Genomic DNA, 18,355 nt, shown 5'->3' with positions numbered 1-18,355 from the left:
AATGATGTAAGGTTGACCTGTACAATGAGTAAGAGGACCCTATGCTGTCTTTTTCTTTGCACTCTGAGATTCCCTTAAAGTTCAATCCACCAAGGAACTTGCTGCAGAATCATATTCTAAGCATTTCATGAGAGTTAACTCCGATGCTTTCTCATGGGAAAAGTTGTTTTGATAGGAGGGTGCTCCTTGAGGACGAAGATTGCAGAATATATGGTGTCCTCAAACAAGAATAAAGGAGAAAGAAAAAGGATAAGAGAATCACTTTTGCTTTGCCTCCCCGTGAAATATATAATTGTAAACCATTTTAATCAGCAACCAAGAAACAGGAAAGAACAGACTTCTGGTGAGACAGAGACTTGGGAAGTCCAGATTCTACCCTAAAAATGGCAATGTCCACAACTTGAACGAAGTTTAAACTGAGGCACAGGAGCTACAGCTAGAAGCCTCCAATGTTTTCCTTCACTAATTACTGACGGGACTGAAGATGCAGGAGATTCTGGGGATCTCTAACGTATATGGATTTGTTGCAAGTCTAACTTTGTCTTTTTGGAATTGTAATATAGTTTCGTTTCAAAATGTTTTTTTCTTCTATATATATCATCAAAATGAAAAAAAAAAAATTAATTTGAAGCAAAAAAATTTTCTTCAAAAAATTCAGGGTTTTTCTTTTCTCTATATATATCATCAAAATGAAAAAAAAATAAAATTAATTTGAAGCAAAAAAAATTTCTTCAAAAAATTCAGGGTTTTCTTTTGTTTTTAACATAGATTGGCCGAATACCAAGGGTAGGTTATTGCCAGAATAGTTTTTTAACAATATTATTCTAACTTTTATTTTTGTGTGTGAGAATAACATCTCGTGAAGGATTCTCTCAAGCCCTTCACGTTTTATGCCTCCCTAGTGTTCCTTTCAGGCCGCATCACAGAAAGCTTCTCCAACTTTGGTTTTTCACCATGTTTTCTGGACATATGGAATAACAATGAACACCACGATATTAAGAATGTTCATGCTCCACAACAGGAACCCCACCCCCTCAGGCCTCTTCACCTTTACCGCTAAATAAAAGTCTGAAGAATCGCATTCTGCTCATCCTGGACTGCGACCTCCATTACTCGCCAGACCATTGAAGTCCTGCTCTAGTTTCAATTTCGGACAAACTTGTCTTCTTAATTTTCTCCAACTTGTGCAGAATTCTGAGTATCTACGCAGCAAGGAAAAGTAGGAGGTTCCTTCTTCGACTCCGCTGAAAATTGCTATTCCCTCGTCATTATTCTGGGAGTGTGGAAAAACGTGTTTTCACAATATTTTAATTTTTTTTCTGAATTAATTTTTAAAATTTTGATATGCCGATGTAAAAAATAAAATTTAAAATTTTTAAAAATATTATTTTAATATATTTTTAAATAAAAAATATTTTAAAAATCAAAATTTTCACACTGCTAAACGTACTCTTGTGAAAAGAGAATGCTAGCTTTCCAGCTAATGCCTTCCTAACATGCACGTTTGCTTGTGAAAGCATGACGCAGGAACATTTGCTTTCGCAGTTTACATGAGACATTTGGAATTGCGTTAAACGTTTCATAAAAAAATATATTTATTTTTATATTTTTAAATTATTTTGATTTAAAACTAATTTTTTTTTAAAATAATATTATTTCCAAACAATTCAATATAGAACTGTGTGTCTCCCTGCCTAGATTTTATGATGATTTCTGCATGCACATGAAAGAACATAGTTTGTTTCACTTCGAAACTTTTTTCATGTGAAACAGAGAAAAACACGAAACCATTGTTTGCACCACCAACCAATGAGTTTAAATGGGTACCTGCCATGGCTGATTCTGTGGGTAAGTTTAATTTGTCAAGAGTTGCAAATCATAAAGAATTGAATGGTCTTTCTTTAATATCATTTTAGGTGGTGATGTACCAGGTAACGAGAATCACAAGACAAGTGTTAAGAAAATGATCACCTCGTAAGTGCAGATTGTCCAATTTTGTCTCTAAAATCTCGAAATTGTCACAGTATCATCAATTTGTCATCGGCAACTGTCAGTAGTCTGTATGCCACCAAGATCACATCAACACGATCTGGATGGTTAGAAATGAAAATTTGTCATTGCTCACCCATCATGTCATTGATTCCATCCATAAAACTGGCACGGACCGGTTTTTAACATAGATTGGCCGAATACCAAGGGTAGGTTATTGCCAGAATAGTTTTTTAACAATATTATTCTAACTTTTATTTTTGTGTGTGAGAATAACATCTCGTGAAGGATTCTCTCAAGCCCTTCACGTTTTATGCCTCCCTAGTGTTCCTTTCAGGCCGCATCACAGAAAGCTTCTCCAACTTTGGTTTTTCACCATGTTTTCTGGACATATGGAATAACAATGAACACCACGATATTAAGAATGTTCATGCTCCACAACAGGAACCCCACCCCCTCAGGCCTCTTCACCTTTACCGCTAAATAAAAGTCTGAAGAATCGCATTCTGCTCATCCTGGACTGCGACCTCCATTACTCGCCAGACCATTGAAGTCCTGCTCTAGTTTCAATTTCGGACAAACTTGTCTTCTTAATTTTCTCCAACTTGTGCAGAATTCTGAGTATCTACGCAGCAAGGAAAAGTAGGAGGTTCCTTCTTCGACTCCGCTGAAAATTGCTATTCCCTCGTCATTATTCCGGGGGTGTGGAAAAACGCGTTTTTCAAATATTTTAATTTTCTTTTCTGAATTAATTTTTAAAATTTTGATATGCTGATGTATAAAATAAAATTTAAAAATTTAAAAAAATATTATTTTAATATATTTTTAAATAAAAAATATTTTAAAAATCAAAATTTTCACACTGCTAAACGTACTCTTGTGAAAAGAGAATGCTAGCTTTCCAGCTAATGCCTTCCTAACATGCACGTTTGCTTGTGAAAGCATGACGCAGGAACATTTGCTTTCGCAGTTTACATGAGACATTTGGAATTGCGTTAAACGTTTCATAAAAAAATATATTTATTTTTATATTTTTAAATTATTTTGATTTAAAACTATTTTTTTTAAAATAATATTATTTCCAAACAATTCAATATAGAACTGTGTGTCTCCCTGCCTAGATTTTATGATGATTTCCGCATGCGCATGAAAGAACATAGTTTGTTTCACTTCGAAACTTTTTTCATGTGAAACAGAGAAAAACACGAAACCATTGTTTGCACCACCAACCAATGAGTTTAAATGGGTACCTGCCATGGCTGATTCTGTGGGTAAGTTTAATTTGTCAAGAGTTGCAAATCATAAAGAATTGAATGGTCTTTCTTTAATGTCATTTTAGGTGGTGATGTACCAGGTAACGAGAATCACAAGACAAGTGTTAAGAAAATGATCACCTCGTAAGTGCAGATTGTCCCATTTTGTCTCTTAAGTCTCGAAATTGTCAAATTATCATAAATTTGTCATCCGCTACTGTCAGTAGTCTGAATGCCACCAAGATCACATAAACACAATCTGGATGGTTAGAAATGAAAATTTGTCATTGCTCACCCATCATGTCATTGATTCCATCAACAAAACTGGTACGGACAATGATGCAAAGTTTCATAGAATGTATCGGAGTGTAGTGTATCTGCAAAGAGAGAATCGATTGACATTTTCTATATTACATTACAGTCTACCAAATCTGCACAAAGAATGTCTGAGACTGCAGTACTGAGTAAACAATAACAACTAAATCTTGCTCTATCCACCCACCCTTTTTATTTCCTTCTGCTATTTGTCAACTATCAGAATCTGGAAAAGAGCACCATATGCTTCGCACTTGCACTTGTTTCTATACATAAATCAGCTTAAAGCAAAGATGGCGGTAAAAATTTCAAGTCTGCCAAGTGCCCTGTCTTTATATTTTCTAAGGGTCAAATGCTGGAACTTCAGGCAAAGGAGAGTAGAATGCACGATATATTGTTCTATCAATGATGCTCCTATAGGGATCCTCTTCTCGCTTCTTCAACAAGTAGGCGATACTGTTTTGGACTTCAGATTTTACATGCAAGTACAATTGGCTTGCATTTTCTTTGTTTTCCAGCATCTCTTTCATTCCCGTTGTTTTTATGGGCTTCCCAAACAGAAAATAAAAGCGGCCAGGTATCTTAGGTAAAAGCCCAGGGATGAATAAATCTGTACTGGCTACCTCCCCTTTACTTTCGTCCCTGTGATCAGATTCAGATCATAGTCAACGTGGAAGCAATGAAAAAACAGCAGCACCTTAGGCTACTTTCAATTACAATGAAGTAACTATCATTGCATGATTTACAAGGAAAATGTTAATCACCTCACTCTAGAACTTCTGCTCATAAGGTCTCTGACGAAGTCATTAACTATCGGGATTTTCATCAAGTCATGGTAATCTAGAGCCAACTGCAACACAGAAAAAGCAAATCTTTTCATGATCACCATATATTTCAAAGCCAAGTCTGGAAAAAAAAGAAAACAATATTTTATAGGGTTTCATGTGGAGAGGAAACTAAATGGTTCATCAGGAGTAGAGGGAGATCTTAGAGAAACAAATATCGTGAAAGCAACACTGCAATGAAATAGCTAAAACCAGCTATTTATTCCTTCCCCAACAAGAATTTGAATATAGAAAGATGCGTCTAGTGGAAGATTTTGCAATGTCATGTAATGTACTGAACTGATAAGAATGTTTCAACCATCAAAAGAAGGCTCGTGAACTAATATATATAAAAGAAACTGATGTAAATAAAATCCAAAGCTTACTTCTGCTATATCATCTTCTCCTACAGTTCCAAATGGTACAATTGTGGCCCCAAACCTTGCTGCCATTCTCACAAATTCAGGTTGATCAGGCCAAAATAACTTGTATGCTTCACCCTGCAAATTAAAGAAGCACGAGACTAAAGATGTCACAAACATTTGGGAAAATATAACGCGATAGTTAAAAAGACCAAATAAGGCACTGTGTTTTGATGCGTGTGATGTCTTTGCACAGAAGGAAGGTTCAGTGTTGTCCAATTTCACAGTATTCCAGAGAAAAGTATTGAGGTGACTTAGCTAGTGCCTTTGAAGGTGGTCAGAGGTCTAGGCAGTGCTGAACAGGTGGAAGCCATTGTGATTTGGGCAAAGAGTACTTATACATTTAGACTGCAAATATTTTAGATGATTCCCAAAACTGACACTAAATCTTCATGTTATTACTTGTTTTAAAAATTGAAATGAAGAAGATATTCACCATACAAAATTACGAAACTTCTAAAATGTATGATTTTTAGATTTTAGAAAGAAATTGTTGAAATGAAAACAAGGAAATCAACAGTTGGCATACCTTGTAATGCAGAGCCTCTCGTTGACCTCCAGGATAAAGAAGCACATGCGATTTTGTTGAAAGTAATTTGAAAAGATTGCTTGCTGTGACAGGTACCGCACCCATTACTTTCATCCAATCAGATAAAGAAAATTCAGTAGATGAACCCTCCATAATCTCTGAAAATAGGTCAGGGTGCGCTATGCCACGAACCATAATATTCTTCTCTCTCAAGAATTCTTCTACAAGAGAATATATTTCAAGTCCCATCAGCATGTGGTAGCCAATAAATAAGACAGGACCTTCATCTGGAACCCCAGCAAGACCTTTCACTATCTTGCCATCATCTAGAGTGGAGAACACAGCTGAGCAAGTAGCTAAGCGGAACAACCTGGAAATCACATGATTCTAATATGATCAGCTTGAGCCACACTTAGAACTGCGAGAACTAAGCCTAGGATTTAGATCAAGCTCCTTTCCAGTCAGCTTAATTCATATAATTCATAAATCATGCAACATCTGTGGTTTATTTTCTAACAACTTTAGGGTTGTTGTCTGCTTCAATATAATTTTCTTTGGGATCTACTCATGAAGAGAGGACATTGTTTGTCTGGTTGCCGGAACTACAAGAGAATTATATTATAATTTTTTGTCGCTTAAACTTAATGTGAAATAACAGAATAAAGCAGCAATTTATCAACATTAGCAGCTTTGTGCTAGTATGCATCAATGTTTAATGGAATTTCTAATCGAGAAGATTAAGAGGAAAGAGAGAGGAGAGAATGCCACTATCAAACAAACACACCAGGCTTACACCCGGGATGGGAAGGGTTAATGATGGTGGGGTTGTTTCTCTTGTTGTGTAACCCCACCAGCAGAAAAGAAAACAAAAGGGAAAGATGAAGAAATGGAGAGTGAACAGCAACGCCCATACAGAGAAAATGGCTAATGGATAGACACAGAATATTGGGAAATGTAAGTCAAAATTTTCATCATTTAGAAGCCTGGACCATGTATGAATAACAATGAATGCTCTGGCTTGACCAGGGTCAAGTCTCCACGTCATCTCATTCTAAGCACAAAGTGTTAGTCATACATCCAAGAACTGCATATAACAAATTGCTTAGCTGACTTACCCAGTCACTTCATCAAATGCACATTTGAATTCAGACATGCTAGGTGGCAGAAAGTCAGAGACTAAATCAAGCCTCCTTGAGCGACGGTATTTGCAAGTACCTTTGATAATTGTAAGCAAATTAAGACCATCTTCCTGCAGATGAAATGAAAAGAAGAAGTCATGTTTGTCTTCCAAAAATGAATTAGCATTAAGGAAATAAAGCTTCACTGCACAGAGCATCAAAATGTACAATTTATGGATGCAATAAATGTTTATTTGGTTGGGTACTCAGTTTCTAAACACTGGTTTCACAAGATTGACCTCTTTTCAGAAAACCAAGGTCGAGGAGTTACAGGAAATGATGGTATGGGCTTTCACTCCAAGAACTAACTCATCAATGGAATCATTGAATCTTAGCATACATGATAGACAGTAAACATAACACAGAGTAGGGTCATTTAAATGATGATACAGATCCTCAAACCATACATGAACTGGTCAGTTAATATGATGATACATGAACATGTATTATTTACAATTAGAAAGTTGTTCAAATTTTTTTGTGATCAGAAACCTGTTGATTTGAAAGAGCCTTTCCCAATACGGACTTACCTACACAGTTACTCTACTTATTTTAGACACAAGGATACGCCACTTTTTTCACTTACCACTAGCATGGAATGCCCATTGTCCTTGAAGTAACGAACTTTGCAGTTCTTTAATGAACCTTTAAGATGGCGAGCTTCGTCTTTACTAGGAAGCAAGTTATCGTTTCCACTGCAATACAAATACAAAATTATCTTCAACATCAATCAATATTAACCAATTTGAGAGTGAGTCACATATGGAATCTCGAAAGAAATCAGTCATGAGAAGAAAAACTCGTTCAAAGAAATTCTCCTTTCCTACAAGACATAAATACGTCATCCAAACACAAATATTTGGATAGTTTATTGCAAATCATAGATGTTTTAAAGTTATTACTATCACATAGCAAATTACAGCATATTCAAAAGCATCATGGGTTTACAGGTAACTAGGCAAATAATTTGTTGAGTATTCAAAGGCATCACGGGGTCTACAAGTAACTAGGCACATAAAAGTGCAGAGTGCAGAACCTGCAGGATTCCACTAACTCATGGGAAAGGGCAACTTTCTTCATATATGTTAAGGCCCCTCGTATAGATGTTTATGAAGCATAGTATCCACCAGTTGTGGGCTTCAGCGAGAGAACTACAACAAGGAAAATAAATGCAGCATGCTTGATTCTCTTTCATATGCCAGGCTCTATATATTTACAAAAGCTGCAGAAAATTTTGTTATGAGACTCTATGCCTTCTATAGGTCAAGCAAGGCTCAAATTACTATTTTCCCGCTTGAAATAGAAATAAAAACAAAAAAAATACGTAACATAGCACAGTAATTACAGATGTAGCATTATCAGTGATAATCTCGATGCAATAACAATTAGCAGAGATGTTCAGGACCATTCAGATAACATAAGATATACAATGAACAGAGAGGCAACAACTTATAAACAGAAATTGTGTAAAGGAATCGCATTAACTGTAGTGAGAATAAAAACCTGGCAAGTACTAGCACTTCAGCTTTTACAGCATGAAGACGGGAATTAGCATAAGCAGCAGCGGATTTAAGCAGTTTCAATCTCCAAATAAGAGTCTCCTTTGGAATGATATCAGACAAAACCTGCAATGAACATAACAAACAATACTTTAAGTTAAAATAAATCTAAAGAAAGGATTGGCCAGAAAACAGACCAGAGGCACATGAGGAGAACCTCACAGCATGTATTGTTGGTGTGTGCGTGTGTAGCTATGTTAGCATCATGATACTATAATTAACTTGGATCACCAAAGCAAGCATGGTGAATCATTGAAAACTGCTGGGAGTACTAGAGAATAATTAGCATGTGATTGCCACATGCTGAGTAAAACATGATAAGTAGAGTTATGATCAAAGTGAGAGAACAAAGCATATTGCAGCTACCTAATATATTCCAGAAAGATGAAGGGAATTACTAGGACATGGTGAATTAGACACCCACAGATAACCATTGCACAAACTAAAATTTGTATGTTAGAGAGGACTGGCATGATTCAATACTAGTTATTATATGTAAGTCGAAGATATTACACAACCTTCTCTGGATATCAAAATAATAGGTTAGATCTAGCGCATTTTTTTAGTGTTTTAATAATCATTCCTATCCAAGTAAATGAATCAAACCAATAAATTTCACAAAGAACTTTCCCTTAATAATGAAAAAAAAATGATATATTTACCTACTCATACAATAGCTTCAAATGATAATATGAAATTGCATCTATTACTGCATTTATCCCCTTAAAGACAGTGTCCTGTTTCTTACTCAGATATTACTTCAACAACTGACCCTTTTACATAATTAATAAGATTACCAAAATGCAGATCATTATTTCAGTTAACCCTTTCTGACAATTAAGCAACACCAGATCATTATTTCAGTTAACCCTTTCTGATAATTAAGCAGTTCGACATTTCACAAAACCCAACAGAAAGTTCGTTTGACTGTCATTTTGTTCCTTATCATAATCTTATAAATTGGCCCAAACAAGCTTTCATAAACACTACCATCTTGCCCACTATTACTATGAGCATAGCTTCTATCCAGACTACTATTGATCTTGGTAAGGAACTAGGGAGGAAAATAATATTATATGACCTTAAATACTGAATAAGTGTATTTTTCTCTTCTACATCACACAATAAAATACAAGAAAGTCTACTGGTTTATATTTATAGTGTTTCTAAATTTAGCTATTCATAACATTAACTTACTGGGAAGAAGGGTGCAAATAAGACAAGACAAAACAAAACACAAGGGAAAAAAGTGCAAAAGCTAAGCAGTGTTCATGTTTCTTACAGAAACAGAAGGTAGCAAAGCAGTAAGATTGTGATACAATTGTTGAAATTGTAGTCTAGGAGGAAGCTTGTATTCGATATTGGCCATTGCCATCTTTACTGGATTACCTGAAGTCACAAAAAAGAACAATCAAACAACAAGATAAAGAAATGATTCCATGACAAACAAACAAGGAAAAAAAAAAGAAGAAGCAAAATGTAACTGTAAAAAAGCTACAGAATTTGTACCGGTAACAAAGCCAACAAGATAGGGAAATACATCGTGTAATCCATCAGGCAAGGCCTCCAAAATAGGGAGTAAAGGAAGCTGTGACCTGCTAAATGATGTAGCTAAAATAAAATGCTAGGGACGTCAGACTACCTCTTAGGTTATCATCCAAAGATCTTGAATCAGAAAGTTATTAGCAGTATGTAGAGAACAAAATACTGTGAACTTACCTGGGTTAACTAGTATAAGTACGAGGTCTATTTTAGGATTACGGGCAGCAACAGCAAGTGCTAGACATGCTCCAAAGGACTCCCCCACTAGATAAATAGGCTTATTTGGAGATGAAGCATGCTCAAGCCTCACAGTTTCCTCAACAATTTTTACCAGCCCTTCAGGCAATACACCATGTTGAGTTAGTGATAGGTAACAAGCTTAATTTAAGAGAAAAGGAAACACATTTGGCATGTCCCCACACCAACAAAAAGAAGAAGAAGCATGGGGATCACGTCTACAAGCAAACATGCACATTGCCAAGGGACTTGAAGAACCATACAGGACCATTACCAATGAATATTTCCAGAAATATATTCATACATAGTAACTTAGCAGATAAAAGATAATGGATATGAGCTTCATAGCTCAAGTATTAAAAACTCTTAATTAGTAAAAAGTCAGCCATTCATTCTGGCACTAAGAATCCATGCAAAAGAGTGAAGAAGCCAAGATAGCAAAGATCTGAATAGCAAACCTATCTTCTCAAACCTCCTTTTGTGTAACCATTCCCCAAGGGAAATAAGATACTTACCATAGAGGTTTCTAAGTATAAATATTTCTGCAATAGCTTTTTTCTCAATAATCCCCATTAACCAGTGTTTTTCATATCTAGAGTTTTATTAAACCGAATAAGCTTTAATCCAATGAACTACCCTGAGCTTTTATTAATAGGATTGAAGGCAGAATATTTTTTAAAATATTTTAATTAGGATAGGTGTAAGCGTTACCTAAATCATAAAAAATAAGCACTTGGAAATTAGAGACATACAAGCAGTAAAAACAGCAATCCTTGCATTATCAAAAGGTAAAAAAACACGTGTTTAAGTAATGTATAAAACAAACCTTGGTTTATCAATTAGTTATCAATCTATTTTCACATGGATGGTCATGTTCATAAGAAATCTCAACTCAAAACGTTTGCTAAATTATCAATGCAAATGAATTGCTATCTAATAATTAAAAAAAAAGGAAGACCAATGAATTTAGAGGCCTTGAGAGACCATACCTTCAAATGTTGTTCGATCATTCACTGGAATGTGAAGGCATCGAACTTCAAATGCCCTGCAATTTTCGAAAAATCAAATGTAAAAACAGTTATTTAACCGCACTGAAAATGACAGAACAAATAAGAATCCCCAAGAATTCAATTGCGCGGGATAGAATAATGAAATTGAAAGATTAAGATCCATAACAATTCATTAAAAGTTGAATCCCTTTGCTATAAATAACGAGTGCAGAAAATCATAAGTAATTCAAGCAGATTTGACAAGCAGAAACTATAACATCTTAATGTGAACTGTCAACTGGCAAATTATTCTAGCAACAGGAAAGAATGTTTTGAAAAGTATGAATTCAGAGAAAACCCAAATTTTCCAGGAAGGTATGCACATATTTCAAGTTCATTCTTCAATACTTGTAATGGGGTAAGAAATAAATGAACTTACTTCCCAAGAGCTTTATGGTGCAAAGCAAGTCCCAAGCCAACACCATCAAGCCCTGCAAAAAACAAAAAAAAATACCAGAAAACAATTCATCATTCTGTAATTTCCTAACCTTAACACATACAATTTTATAGCAATGAAATAGTTAATCAAACATTTACAGAACAAAATAACTTTGAGGAAGCTAGAAACTCATCAACTAGAAAGTCGGTCCATCTGTCAAGAGTGTTCCTTTTTTTGCAATACTTCAATCTGAACTTGAGAGCTCATCTCAACAGGCAAAAAATTACCAGGTAAAAACAGAAGAACTGGTGAATCTTTTATAGGTTTCCCACACTCAGCAGGGCAAAACCACCGAGGTGGCCCACCATCAGGCTTAATAATCTCCTTGGCTCCATCAAGATAATCCTTCACAGTCTTGGTCCCATGGCCATCATCCCACAATACTTCCAAATCTTTGAAAACAGCTTCTTTCACCCACCTTTTCTCAATTCTAGGATTTAACCTTCCATTTTTTCCTCCATCAATCAAAGCGCCATTCTTCACTTTCTCCCCACAGCCTCCGTCAATCAGAGCCCCATTCTTCTCTTTCGTTCCAACAAAAGAAGTTCCATTTACCACAATCGCATCGGATGACCATACTGTCGAATCACCACCACCTAAACTTTGAGCCTTCACCCCAAACCGAGGCTTATTTCCCGAATTTAATGCAACATAAGGTGAAATATTGCAAGTAAAAATAGATGCCATGTTTTGACAGGCAACGGAAGGCAGTTTAGACACTAGAAGTTCCCTCAAAAACAAATTAGAACTGTATGCTGTCTTGGGACCCTTTTCAAGTACTAGCAAGAAAAAAAGAACAAAAACTTGAACTGTCACTCCAAAACAAGCAAACCCTTACAAATAATTCAAAATACCAGTTCAAGATTTCACCAAATGAGAACCCTTGAGACCTTTCTCAATTGCCAAGCCGCAACTGAGAAGCCTGGGACCCTTAAATCTAGCACTGCACTAAAAACCAGCTGCAATATTAAATTAAATAATCCCCAGAAACATTCTAACTGAAACAATCACACGCTTCTTGAGAGTAATTTTAGAGCCTTGTTCAAGGTTCACTGACTTCAACTACCAGGCAGCAATAAAAGAGAAGCTGGAGAACTCTTTGAAGCAACCCCAGAAAAGCAAACTGAGATGTATAGTAGCTTGCACACCATGCCCCTTATTGAATTCTTTGTATTATCATATGGCAATAAATCACCAGCGAACAGTAAACGCGGGGCTAGGAAAGAAAAACTTATAATAATAGAAAATGACAACATTGTTGTCTTCTCTTGTTTGTACTTGTCCATGTTGTGGTCTCTGGCTTGGCACACTACTTGTGAGCTGCGACTTCTAGATGAGTCAAGAATCTCAACTGTCACTGCCCGGAGTTAAAGAGTCGCCATGATCATTTGACATTTTTGTAAAGTAAGACCGCAGCCAATTGTATTGTGTTGAGTGTGTATTAAAATAAATATAGTTAATATTAGTTTTATTTCTTCCTAGATATAGTTAATATTAGTTTTATTTCTTCCTAATATTTGCTTGTATTTTAAACTCTTGATTTTCTTTTCATTTTATTAGAGTTGATTTTAACAATTTTTATATAATTTTTTTATATGCATATAATCCATGTTAAAAATACTAATTTCTTTAAATATATCAAACTAATATGAAAATATATAGTCTTAAAATTATTTAAAAGGAAATATATAGTATTGATCCGTGTACAAAATAATCTAAAAATATCCTGAATTATTGAATAAAAAATAAATATCAATGTTATTTGTTGTATGAAGTATATATTATTTGATATATAAATTATTATTATTATTATTATTTATCAGATAGAATATCAAATGGTTACTAAACTACATAACAAAAAGATAACCGAGCTTTCACACATTTTTAAATCTCATTATGCTTTTGATGAAGAATGACAATTATTTAAAATATATTTTATTCAAAGTTAGTGTCACATGATTTTGACCAGTAAACTAATTTTACTTTTTATCTAAAAATTAAAAATGCACATGATTTTGACCAGTAAACTAATTTTATTTTTTATCTAAAAATTGGAAATGATTAGGCATATATATATATATATTAGATTCATAGTATAGATTTTCATCCACCCCGTCTAATCATAGTTTTAAGATTCGGTTTGGTAGCCTGCCTGATCCAAAACTCGGGTTTTAGGTTTTGACCAGGTCATCAGGTTAAATTTTATTTAAAAAAAAAATTAAAATGATGTCGTTTTAACAAAAAAATAAAAAGTCAACGGGTTTGCAATTAGTTTTTGATCGGGTATTGTCGGGTCAGCCTTGTTACACCGGGTTTTTTTCTTTTTTATTTTTTTTTCAATTCAGCTCCATTCCAGTCCCAAATTAATCGGGTCTAGAATTAATCTACTGGGCCGAACCAGATTTTAAAACTCTGAATTCAATTATTTAACCTAACAAGACCTCAAAGTTTAATAATTCTTGATATTCCAAGTTGGTTGCTACTTGAAAAAGTAAAAGAGAAGTTAAATAAGTGTAAGTAAATGAGTGTTCAGTAATAAAAGTTTAAAATTAAAAGATTTATTTGATTTTAAGTTTGAAATTTATACTTACTAAAACAATAATTATTAGATATTTATATAATTATTAATTTTAAAATTTATTAGGTTAGTCAAGATATCCACAAGTTAGTCCGCATATTTATATTAATAAAAAAAATAAAAATTTAAATATTATTCATAAGCAAACACATTTTTTAATAGTTATTACTCTATCTTGGCACTGTCTTTGAAGAATGAAAAATTATTATGTAGTATTCACATGTCTATATAAAAACATGAATTTTATAAATTTTTTTATTAACTACGATACCATTAAATAGACTTTATCTTAAAAAATATTATACACTTACATAACGCAGGTGCGTCTATATCTACGCATGTTTTCTATATTCGTAATACAATTTTTTAAATACGTGTTTTGTTTAATACAGGATTATAATAATTTATTATTTAATCGACATATTATTTAATCTATAAACTTTGGATAAAAAAAAGTAGAATAGCTGTTAAAAGAAGTTCTAGAAGACGGACGGCGGCCACGTAGCTGTAAAAAAAGAATAATGGTGCTGTCACAAAGGACAACGCAGTATTTTTATTTTTCCACCACTCCGCCTATATTTTTTTTGTCCTAAATTTATTTTAAATTAATGAGGTGCCGACGTGGCGGTACGTTGTTTTCGGACAGTCCCCATCTCCCAGCGGCGCCCCCCATGGTTTTAAAATTCAGTTTTTTTTTAAATGGGTTTAAATAATTATTAATTTTAAAGTTATAAAATTAATTAAAATATTTATAAATTAGCTCTAATACTTATAATTATTAAAGAAATTTAATTTAGTCTGACGAATTAATTTAGGAGTCGGCTGACCGAAGCTGAAACCGTAGATTTTACTTCCTCACGTGCCACCCAATGGCATTCAAATTATGGACCTAATTATTACAGTATATTATACAAAATAATTTATTTATAATATATGTTTTGAAAACAATGCCACCCTACTGTAATCCATAGGTAAGCAAATCATTTGATTCCTAAGATTACCGGTTTGTCAAAGCAATGATTGGGGCTTGGTAACGTGTTGAGACTAATATTTGAATTTTTTATTTATTGAATTGATGTTTTTAAATGTTTATAATCTAGACCCATGTTTTGGTATTTTTTAAATTATATTTATTTTAAAAAATATTAAATCAATATATTTTTAGAGTTTTTTTAATGATTTTGATGCTTTAGTGTGAAAGATTTAAAAAATAAAAATAAAAGAAGGGATGAGCAAAGTGATTAAGTGATAGAATCCAATTGAAGTAAATATTATATTATGGTGCCAATTGATAGCAATGGTAGAGAGATGACAAAGAGACAATCTTACAATAGATTTTCCCGAGGAAAGGACAAGATTAAAGATTAAATTTTTAAATCTGAAATAATATTTTTTAATTAATTTTTGACTTTAACATATCAAAATAATTAAAAAATAATAAAAAATTAATTGAAAAAAATATTTTTAAAATAGAAAAACAAATATTATATCAAGATATTTAATGATATATTTTTGAAGGGGGTGGTGTGCACTCCAGGGAAGCAAGCAAGTCCAAGAACGTGAGAGCGAGCTTCGGAGAAGCCGGTTTTTGTTTGGTCTAAGAAATGAGGCTGGACCGTTATTACGGCTGTCATTGCGCCACCAGTTCTCTCTGTAGCTGCTCAATTCTAGGACGGCACGATGCTGCTGAGATCGGTTTCAAGGCTACTTCTTTTATTTTAGAGTAACGAGAATTTCCGGGTTAGCTTGTGTGCACCACGACTAATTCTACGGGTCTTGAAGTTAACGATTATGTAAGACTCCAGTGATCATCATATGAGCAACCAAGAACTCGAACCTGAGACCATAAAGAGGACAAACCCCTTAGTCCCAAATCTTTAACACTTGGCCACCACCTAGATGGTTATTTCAAGACTACTTCTTGCTTGTAAGTTTCTTTCACATTTCACATTATATTATAGACAATTTTTAAATAATTTTTTATATTAAAATATATATTTTTTATATTTTTTATATTTTAAAAATTATTTTTAATATAAATATCAAAATAATTAAAAAACATTAAAAATATATTAATTTAAAATAAATAAAAAAATAATTTTTTTAAAAACATTTTTAAAACACAAAAACAAATAAATTTTAAATTAAATTTCTCATGAGAAATGTTTATTTTTTTTATTAATTGAGTTGTTTTTAAATATCCTTTATACTCTTAGTGATTAAGTTTTAATTTAGCTTAAAAAATACTATTTATAAAAAAAAAATTTGAGAATTAAAATAAAAAAATAAAATTGCTACAGTAAATGGCGTGAAAATATTTTTGAGTATAGTGAATCTTTCATGGTTTAGTGTTTTCTATTAGAATTTAGCTTGATTTCCATTCCTTAAATTCCAAAATATGTAGCCAAATATTATTGTATAATAATCCCCGTCTAACTTAGTAATAACTAGTTAGGTGACTAGTGCTTTGTAGAAAGTTAGTGTTTTTTTTTTTTGTAAAAGAATAAATATATAGAATTTTTCTAATCATAAAAAAATTAAATGTAAAATGAAAGTAGAAATAAAAGCATAAAGATCAGTTTTGAAAAAATAAATATTAAAAGATAAAATTAAAAAAACAATTCAATTAGTAAAAAGATAAAAAAAATATAAAAATATCAACACTATATTTAATATGTAAAAATAAAACTAAACTAAATAATTGGAGATGAAATTAAAATAAAAAATAAATTAAAAGAAAACAAAAATATAAATAAAATAGCAATAAAAACAAGAAAAAAAGTAGGAAAAAACCTATTGTTAAACAGTGAAATAAAAAAACAAAACAAAAAATAATTTACAACAAATATAAACCTTTTAAACCGATGCCTGAATCATTAGATTTAGGATCACCATACATATAAAAATTATAAAATTTAATTTTTAATAAATTAAATATTAAAAGATGAATTTGAAAAAAATTAATTACATAAAAGGATGTAAAAAAAGGTAATTAAAAAAAATAATAATGAAAAGTGAAATAAATAATAAATTAGAGGGAAAACATAAATTCTTTTATTAGAGATTTAAAATGATTTTTTTTAAAAAATAAGGATTAAATTAAAAAAATAATATATAATAAACTTGGAATCAAGAATGAAATTGAAAACTAATAAAAAATTTACAAAAAACCAAGAAAAAAAACTTAGAAATCAAAAGAATAAAGAACAAATTAAACAAAATAATATATGACAAATTAAAATTGAAAAATAAATAAAAAATGAATAAAACTATTATAGAAAAGTTAATGAAAAAAATTTAATAAAAAATAAATATAGATTGAAAGTGAAATATCAACAACCAAGAGAACCAACTTATAATTTTTTTTAAAAAAAATTATTATCAATAAACTAATTAACCATAACTATCGTACTAGAAACAAAAAAAAGGATGTGATAATATTTTTAATGACACAATTGAAAGACAATTTTTACCGAAGACATGTAACAACTTTTAAATTTAAATATTAATTAATGATTCTAAAAAGAAATATTGTCCTATGTGGTTCTAGAATTAACAATATAAAACCTGTGTAAAGACAAAAGGCTCCTTGGACTAATGTTTTTTTCTTGATTCCAAGGATAAAGATGTTTTTTTATTATATTTAAAAAATTAAAAAACCTAAATACCTTTGATCAACAAAATTATTATTTTTTTTACCTGAAAGATAATAAAATCATTTTATATTTATAAAAAATAAGGAAAAGTCACATATACCTATGGTCAAATATGTAGTGTCTAATGAGCCATATGAAAAAATTAAACTCCCCCAACTCCCCCAACTCTATAATAATGAATACTAAAATGTGTCAGGATATACTATATTTTTTCTACACGTTTTAAAGTTTTAATGAATTATAATTAATAATTGTTTTCGGCTATACCCCACCTTTCCAAGAAGATTTTACGGTGTTCAAGGTATACTTAGGTGTATAATATTTTTTCTACACATTTTAGAGTTTTTGTTAATTATAATGTTAATAATTAATAATTGTTTTCAACTAGTCCCCATCTTTCTAAGAACATTTTATAATACTCAAGTGTAACTAATAATATCTATTAGTTATTTAATGAGATTTAATTTGAAGAAAAAAATAAATAAAAATGATAGAAAAAAATAAAATCCATGAGCTATCAAAAATAATATACATACATACATATATATATATATAATATATATATATATATATATAAACATTGCCGTGTGATTGTGATCTAGATGGAAGCAAATAATTTAATTCTTAAGAATAGATTTGAAAATGCTTTTTAAATATATATATATATATATATATATTGCCATGTGATTGTGATCTAGATGGAAGCAAATCACTTAATTCTTAACAATAGATTTGAAAATGCTTTTTAGCTATAAAAATATTAATTTAATGTTTGTTTTTAAATA

General features: G+C 31.9%; 1 protein-coding gene across 1 annotated transcript; it reads right to left on the bottom strand.

Annotated features, from left to right (window-relative positions):
* Positions 1–3,542: 3,542 nt before the first annotated feature.
* On the bottom strand, positions 3,543–12,720 carry LOC105110462 (acyltransferase-like protein At1g54570, chloroplastic). The gene is made up of 13 exons (XM_011005515.1): positions 11,564–12,720; positions 11,277–11,328; positions 10,838–10,893; positions 9,789–9,947; positions 9,579–9,680; positions 9,352–9,458; positions 8,014–8,135; positions 7,097–7,205; positions 6,448–6,581; positions 5,333–5,702; positions 4,768–4,881; positions 4,322–4,407; positions 3,543–4,199 (listed from the first exon to the last, which is right to left on the bottom strand). Exons 1-13 carry the CDS (start codon positions 12,021–12,023, stop codon positions 3,899–3,901), a joined length of 2,172 nt encoding a protein of 723 aa, XP_011003817.1. The 5' UTR covers positions 12,024–12,720; the 3' UTR covers positions 3,543–3,898.
* Between the last annotated feature and the right edge of the window lie 5,635 nt (positions 12,721–18,355).

The sequence above is a fragment of the Populus euphratica genome, unplaced genomic scaffold (genome assembly GCF_000495115.2).
Source record: "Populus euphratica unplaced genomic scaffold, PopEup_1.0 scaffold394.1, whole genome shotgun sequence".
In the NCBI taxonomy this organism is placed as follows: domain Eukaryota; kingdom Viridiplantae; phylum Streptophyta; class Magnoliopsida; order Malpighiales; family Salicaceae; genus Populus; species Populus euphratica.
The sequence above is the reverse complement of the archived record's forward strand: the minus strand, read 5'-3'. Positions and strand labels throughout refer to the sequence as shown.